General features: G+C 48.1%; 1 protein-coding gene across 7 annotated transcripts in view; it reads left to right on the top strand.

Moving 5' to 3' along the window:
• The first annotated feature begins 1356 nt into the window (after positions 1-1356).
• The window catches only part of CSMD3 (CUB and Sushi multiple domains 3), a 1041917-nt gene continuing 1034789 nt past the window's right edge, over positions 1357-8484 (top strand). For all 7 annotated transcript variants that reach the window (XR_008306202.1, XM_053246219.1, XM_053246218.1 and 4 more), the window contains exon 1: positions 1357-1949. Coding sequence is in view for 6 of the 7 variants with exons in the window: in XM_053246219.1 (XP_053102194.1) it covers positions 1739-1949 (211 nt within the window). In the remaining variant the exon portion in view is untranslated. The remainder of the gene's footprint in view (positions 1950-8484) is intronic.

Here is an 8484-nt window from a genome sequence, read left to right as displayed (position 1 = left end):
CCCCCGCACCTATGCACACTGGTATACAAAATATTGTCCATATAGACTTCTGTTGTGAGATCATAAGCCAAGACAGCGAATCCCTATTAGCACCTGGAGGAACGAGAGAGAGAGATTTCCTTTTATCTTGATATCTTGATCATGGTCAATTTCATCACTGTTCTCATAAGTCAAGGAGGAAGCAACGGGAAGGAGAAGCAGCTTCCCATGCAAAGTGAATGACTGCGGACACTCTCTCTCTCTCTCTCTCTTACACACACACACACACACACACACACACACACACACACCACTTACAAATGAAGGAAAGAAGTCAGTGATCGTAGGTGAACCGGTAGATGGCGCAAGTGCTCTTTCCTTGCCCAACCTTAACCCTTTCTGGCGGAGCGGGACGGGACGGCGGCTTTGCATTTTGTGGCGTGAAAATAAATAAATAAATAAATAAATAAATTCCAGAGATCTCTCCTTCTCCCTCCCCGCTCCCCATTTACATCTGTGTTGGTTACTTGCAAAATTAAGACCGCCGTTCTAGTGATCCTTTGGATCTAGGCATCAAGAAGGCCAAGAGAAGGGGCGTGGAGAGAAGAGAGCGAAAGGGACCCCAGAGCAATTGCAGCCCTGTGGAGAAGGGCTATTAAAAGGGACAACTTATTCTTATTCTTACTGGGCAGCCGCAACATCCCGGCTGAGTTGATCGCGCGCTTGGCTGCGCCTGAGTGAGATCTTTCTCTCTGATGGAAAGCCACCTGCTTTACATACACTCGGCACTGACTGAGCCGGCCCTTTGCAGGAGGACTCTCCCAACTCCGACAAAGCAATCCACGCGCTTGTGAATGGGGGAAAGGTGTCTAGGTGCGCGCGTGGTGTGTGTGTTCGCGCATATGTGTGGTGCGATCAAACCAGGCTCCAACGCAGCGACCAGGCTGGGCTTCTTCAAAGCCTCGGAGGCTTCCTCCTCCTCCTCCTCCTCGCTGCCATCCGACAGAGATGGAGAACCTACTGAATTAGCTCCTAGCTGTTTTTTCGGGGCGGCTGTGCGTTTTTAGGATTCTTTCTGGAGAGCGGCTTCTCCTCCTAAGCAAAAGCAAAACCAAAAAGCAACCCTCGCCTCCTCTTTGATCTTCTGAAAAGGCAGCGCGTGCGCGCGCGCGTGTGTGTGTGCCCGAGAGGGAAGGGGGATAGGCGAAGAAGAGGCGCCTGGAGAGCTCCGAGCAGCCGGGGAGAGAGTTTTTTTTTTTGGATGCTAGAGCCAGCGCTTCTGGTCAATTTCGAGGCGCCGCGGCCGGGATTCGGAAGGGGGGGCTGGATTTTTGGCGGGGGGCGGGAGGGAAGGGGGGCTGCTGGTGGCAAGGCGATCAGGGCAGCCTGGCGCTGGCTGGCTGGCTAGCGGCAAGCGAGAAGCGGCCCCCTCGCAGCGAGCTTGCTGGAGCCGAGAGCCTCGCTGCCCCCGTCGGAGAGATGGTTGAGTCCTCTTCGTCAAGGTTGCTGTGGTAGCCCAGAAACACCGTTCACTCGGAGCTGTGACCGCGCACCATCAACACACACACACACACACACACACACACACACGCAGCTTTCCGCGCAAACTCCTCCACTGCGCCTTGGACCGAGGCAGAGGAGGAGGAAGGCGGCGAAGAAGGAGAGGCAAGGGGCGGGGGCCACGGGGAAGGCACGCAGGCTGGCAGATCCGAGCCGGGGGGACGCGCGCTCCGCTCTCGCCAAGAAGCAGCCGAAGACGATGCAAAGGCTCTGCTGCTACTGCAAAGGGGCCACCTGGCCCAAGGAAAGCGGCGCCGCTGCCACTGCCGCCGCCGCCGCAGATTTGGGGCAGAGGGGATGTGGGAAATGCAGCCGCCCGGACTTGTGCATCCTGAGCAAGATCATGGGGATTAAAAGTGGATTTACCTTGGGGAACCTCGTCTTTTTCTGGATGCTCTCCTGTGTGAAAGGTAAGGGCGCCAGGCTAAGGGATGCACGCCCCCCCGCTCCCGGAGCAGGGGGAGGAAAAGGAAATATATGTATATAAATGTATAACATATTCGCGGGTGGGAGAGTGGCTAGTATATCTCCCCCCCCCCCAAAAAAAAACCACACACAAGGTGTGTTGACAGCGTTGTCCTTTCTCAAGGTTTTTACCATGATGATGATCATGATGATATTGAACCTTATAATTAATTATATTCTCGGGGTTGTGGCTGCCTTGGCAATCAGTGATCGATGGAGGAGAGGGGGGGGAGCGCGGGGGGGGGGGCTGGTGTGTGTGTGTGTGTTTATCAATTCCAGGCTCCCTCATCTGCTATAGGAAATGCAATTTGCTTGCCAGGGCTGGCGTGGAATGCAGTGACTGAAACTGGTGCCCAATAAATATTCTTGCAGTATGCTCAAATCGGAGACGTGAGTTGGATCCTATAGTCCCTTAAACGAGTGGATATTCCGACCGAATTGCCGCTGGAGGATCCTTGCTTTCTTTTTCTCCCCGCTCCCCTCTTGCGAATGAGAGGGGGGGACCTGGGTGCGGGGGGGGGGAGGAGATCTGATGGGGATTACTTGAGGCTGTTGCCTTTTCCCTCTCCCCGCCTTTTAAATGTAGTTTCCTTCCACACAAACAAGCAAATCTTGGCTGAAACATACACACGCACACGCACGCACGTGTATCGGTGTACCTTGGATGAGCCTCGAATCCTCGTTATTTTTCTTTTTTAAATAACCATTTGATAAGGAAAGTTAACCGAGGCATGGGAGAGAAGCCACTTTGCCTAGCTATGGCTGTGGCTTGGAAATAGGGGTGCGCGTAGTTTAGAGGACTCCGCTGCGTTTGGGGTTTGTCACACATCTTGGGAGGGATGCTCTAACAGGAAGCAAAGATCTAGTCCATCCTCCTTTGGGAAGGAATGAATGGAACCACCTGGACAAAAGCTTTGCGTGGAGCAGAGAAGGTGACCAGGTGTGTGTGTGTGTGTGTGTGTGTGTGTGTGTGTGTGTTGGGGGTGGAGAATGGGGGCGGCATTCCAGAAAGTAGAACAGAATGAATGGATGGATGCAGATGAGAAAAAGAGGAATTCTTTCAGATTGGGGGATCCTAACTAGAACCGTTGCATGGCTAGAAGCAGGCAGTTATGGGGTGCCTTCCTCCCCTCCCCGCCAAGTGAAGGCATAGAAATCATTCATGGTCCTCCCCTCCATATCTGGAGGAGATTATGCTTCTTGAGAGTTTGAAGAATCTCCGGTCTTACATTCCCACTGGATGGCTGGGCTTTTCCTTGGAAAAAAAGCTTGCTTCTGCTGCTGCTTCTCCCCCCCCCCCATTCCCCGTTTCTCCACGCAGTCGAGCTGGCTTCTTTCTGTTTTAAAAATGAAACACTTGATTGTCTTGCTTCGCAGCTGGTTCAGTCCCATTTGCATGATGGGAGGGGTGAGGAGGAGGAAGGACTAGGAAGGAGCATTCAGGGTTGCCTAGGGCTGCTGATGCCGAGGGTTGAGGGATTTACCTCATTCCCCCCCCCCCCCCCGCTCCAGCCCCAACTGGGGAGGGGACATGCCTGGAATGTTAATGCACCCTCTAATTACAGAAAGCTTGCCGGGCTTGGTGGCCATTGACGCAATCTGCTCCGCCATCCTTTGCCCAGTTTCCCTTCAGAGAAATGATTCAGCGAAGATGGCCATTGATTTCGAGGCAAGTGGGTTGTTGGTTGTGTGTGCACACGTTGGGGTGGTAACCCCCCGCCCCCCCCACACATATACCCAGAGCAAAACCCATTAATAAACATGCTCCAATCTCTGCCTCCACCTTCAAATGCTCTGTGCGTGATTTGCTTGCTAGAGTAATACACAGCAGGGCTACACAACCCGTGTGTGATCTCTGAAAAATGCACGCCCCCGTGGCTTCAGAGGAAGAATATTCTGCTTAAATAGATGACACCAGAGGGACTGGGGGGGGGAGGGAAGGGTGGAGGGATCCTTGCCTTGTAACTAAGGGTCGCATGGAGGCAGCATCCTACAGAAATTAAAGGCACAGGTGCTTCTTCCTCTCTCCTGTATCACTTAGCAGTGCCATATCACTACAGAACGATGGGGAGCCGATTGAAGGGAGGTTTCCAGAGCACCTGTTGAGTCAAAGCGACACCACTGGGGGAAGAGGGAAAAGATCAAGGGATGTCACACTTGTTCACTGGAAAAAAAACACAATTGGTTCACACAAGCACAGCATTCACTTGATGACAGCAATATCAGGGATCCATGTGTGGATCACTCATCACGGATTTCACACTGCAGACAGAACTTTTGTATCCTAATGTCATCTGATGTTTCCTCAAATAAGATACCTTTCAGTTGACTCCTTTCATATCACAAAGTCAGTTGTCAGTCGTCAAACAACATCTAGATGCCCCTGACATCTGTGTATGTACAAATCAGCCCCTGGGCAATCTAGGAATAACCCCTCTGGGATTATATAGAGTCAAAGGTAACTTAGAAGTCAGATAAAACACAGTATAGAAGATAAAATAAAGCTCATGAGTGGTTACATTTTGCCTAGTAAATTGTTCCTTATAGCGTCTGTGTGTGTGATTGCAAGAGAATATGTTTAATGTGTTGACAGTTTTGAAGTACTCTAAATGATTAAAAGAAGAAGGGGAGCCATTATTTGGCCCATCCTGCTCCCCCAGCAGTATCTCTTTGGTTCAACAAGTCCTCTAGAAACCAACCAGCCTCCTATCATCTTGTAGCCAGGCTCTCAAACTTGGGTCCCCAGATGTTGTCGGACTACAACCCCCAGCATCCTTCAGCCATGAAGGGAACCGTAGTCCGACAACCTCTATAGGCCCAAGTTTGAGAACCCCTGTTCTATAGCAATATGGAAGGCTTGGTCCAATCAAGTGAAGAGGCCGAGTGGATTTAAGCCACAGAATGACACATTCGAAGTAGTAGCAGTCATAGGAAATGTGTACAGCATAGCTCTAAAGATGTTTATTCCATTCCTGCTGAGTTCAATAGGATTTCCTTCCTAGTAAGCATGCATGGGATTACAGCCTTATTTAGCTACGTTTTATAAAGAACATGTGAAGTAGCAACCAGAGCTTTACAAATGGCTAGGCGAAAGTCAGGTGATAGTATCAGATATTAAGAAGTAAGTCCAAACCATCTGGTTTGGTAAAGGCTCTGCTAAATTAAGGCCACATTCTCATAATCAGAATGATCAGGGTTAAAGAGCTAATAGCAATTGGTGAGCCTCACACACTCCTGTGGAGTGTGCTGTGAGAACCCAGAATTTCTGGGCGATCCTAGTTAAATGGCTGTGCTTAACTAGCATTTAAACGGGATGGATAGGTCTGATCCTGGTTATCTATCCCAGTTAAATGCTGGTTAATCACAGCAGTTTAACGGGGACTGCCCAGAAAGTCTGGGTTCTCATGACATACTCTGTGGGCGTGCACAAGGGTGGGGCTCACTGATTGTGTTTAACTCTTTACCCACAATTGTTCTCATTGTGAGAACATGGCCTAAATAAATGGGCCTCGCTAATCACTAGTATCAGCGGGAAGTGTGAGCACTCTTTTGAGGACTTCCGGGAAAGGCTCTCTAGGCACCTCTCAGGAATAGAGTTATTTCATTTTAGGGTAAAGGATTACTTCTATAACTGATGGTTTCTTGCTCTCAGATTCTTTGGGAAAGTCAATGTGAGAAACTGGCATTTGTTGGATACCAGTGTGCCATTATTTCCCCCACAAAAGAGAGGGAAATTGCAGCTTGGTGAGGATGCTGTACATTCCCTGTTAGAGATTCCTAGCCCACATCTTTACCCTTCAGTTGGACCATTCCCTAAAATTGTGTGTGTGGGGATTTATTAAAATAGATTGTCTGTCTGACTGAGGTGTTTTTTAAAAAACAAATCTTCAGCATATCCTTCCTGAAAGATACTGGGATCTCATCCGGATGGTGCTTTAGCAATCAATCTGCATCCTCTTGTTGACTTCTGTGGGATCTAGACGGCACCCTGGAAGTTTATTTATAAAGGGTATCCCCCACCATTACCTTTACTGGGATTGCTTTACGGGACTTTCCATGATGTAGATTATGCTTAAGCACGGTTGTTGGAACCTGCTGATCACTATTTCTGGAACACTGATTGTATTCCTGCTCTTTCCTCTGCAGCCCCTGTGATAAGAAACAGGTGAACTCCTAAATGTTTGATTTATAAACTCATTTGGTTAGCAAGATCTCCAGCTGTACTTCATGTATTTGGATAATGTGGCAAAAAAAGAGAATGGATATTTACAGTTGGTGAAAGGAAGATGACTCCAACAGGACTGCATTAGTTCAAGGCATCCACCCCATCCCCAGTATCTGTTATCTTCCTTTCTGCTTTATAGGGCATGTCCACTGCCCCAAAGTGAGGGTTTATAGCTAGCAGCAGAGTACATGATTTGGATGCAAAAGATCCCAGGTTCCATCTGTTGCACCTCTAGTTTAAAAAGCTCTCAAATACCAAGGCCAGGAAAGAGCTCTGCTTGAGACACTGGAGAATCATTGGTGTTTAGAAAGTATTGAACTAGATGCACTAATGTCTTGACTCTAGGTAGCTTCATCTATTCACCCTGCAAAATTAATTTATCTTGGTTGGGTACTACAAGGCCTCTACAAACATTCTTCCTGCTAGAAACATCCTATTTCTGTTTGCTGAAAGGAATGGTCACTTCATCCTCCAAGATGAACTGAAGCAAGGACACCACCTAGAGATGTATATATCAGGTGGTACAGAGGATAATAAAGGAATTCTCAACCTTTTCGTCAAGCTGTGAGTCCCAGAATTCCTTGATGAAGGCCACAGCAGGAAAAATAGCACAAAATCAGTATCTTCGTCAAAACATAGTGTGGTCGTTGGAGTGCATGAATGTTTGTTTCCACTTGATTTCCATGGCTCTGCATTTGTCTCTCCAGGTCATTAGGGTTTTTTGGATGTCATTATGCCACCTAATGGCGCAGTGGGGAAATGACTTGATTAGCAAGCCAGAGGTTGCCGGTTTGAATCCCTGCTGATATGTTTCCCAGACTATGGGAAACGCCTATATCGGGCAGTAGCGATATAGGAAGAAGCTGAAAGGCATTATCTCATACTGCGTGGGAGACGGCAATGGTAAACCCCTCCTGTATTCTACCAAAGACAACCACATGGCTCTTTAGTCACCAGGAGTTGACACCGACTCGATGGCACACTTTATGTTTCAGAGCTGATGTTCCCAAATCCTTGTTGATCCAGTTCCCTTCAAATTACAGGGTGTGTAAATTGGGGCAGGGGAATGAAGTATCTCAACTCTGCCAACAAATCCATCACCTTCATGATAATCGCTTGGAGCTCCATTGAATGGTACTTAGATCATGATTTTAACAAGTGGAAATCAATAACATTTAACAGTAGTGATGAAGTCTGTATTTGCGGTTGGCCTTTTCACCAGCTTTAAGCCTGAACACATATCACAGAAAAGCCATAGGAGAATGTATCTATATGTGTGTACATGAAGGTGAGACATCAACACAAAACGATATGGACATACCTATATGCATATTTCCACTCTCTTTCTTTTGCCTTGAATTCTCATCACTTCAGCCGTGCTTCAGTGAAACCAGAGTGTGAAGGGTTGTTACTCTAAAATGTCAATCAGTGTGGGTGCAGGAGGAATAAAAACAAATATTAGATATTTCAGAAATGGTAAAGAAAGAGGGGAGGACAGTATAAGTTAGTGGAAATGTACAGAGGGGAAGGATGAACCTGAAGAATAGTATTTTCACCTGCCAATAAATACAAAATCTCTTTCAAGAGAAGGAGTGTGAGGACAATGAATTAGCCAGTGAACTATGATCCCCCCCCCCAAAAAAGCATTTGTGTTTTCTAAATGGTTCTGGAAGATACGCTTGCATTGAGATGCTCCCCATGTACATATGTATGTGTCCACATATTCTTCTAGGACAGGGGTTCCTAACCTTGGGTCCCCAGATGTTGGACTAAAACTCCCATCATCCCTAGCCCCAGATGTTATACTATAGCTCCAGATGTGTCCCAGACATTGGGCTACAACTCCCATCAGACCTGGCCACAATGGCCTTTGGGTAATGGGAGTTGCTGTCCAACAAGAGGTAGGAACCTCTGCTCTAGGATATCTAGGTAGGAATAATGTTCATGTTACAAGCTTGTCTGTCCGCTGGCTTGTCCAAGGTCTCTCTATCGGAGAAGCCGGTAGCTCCGGAGTCATTCTGTGTCTGCAAAGAAGCACAAGAGAATTAATCACTACAGAATACCCAGTCCACACCATTCCCCTGAGACCCAGGCTACTCACCTGATTCCAAAAGTTCTGAGCCCAGAGTCCAAGGTGACACAGAAGGAGAGGTAAAGGCTGTTGACGAGTCTCCGTCAGCAGCCTGGCCGGCGGGGGTGGGGTAGCTATCCAAAGCCTAGTTCAGGAGTCAGGTTACAAGCAGGAGAGGACAGGA

The sequence above is a fragment of the Hemicordylus capensis genome, chromosome 4 (assembly GCF_027244095.1).
Source record: "Hemicordylus capensis ecotype Gifberg chromosome 4, rHemCap1.1.pri, whole genome shotgun sequence".
NCBI classification, from domain to species: domain Eukaryota; kingdom Metazoa; phylum Chordata; class Lepidosauria; order Squamata; family Cordylidae; genus Hemicordylus; species Hemicordylus capensis.
This window is presented reverse-complemented; position numbering and strand designations above follow the sequence as displayed.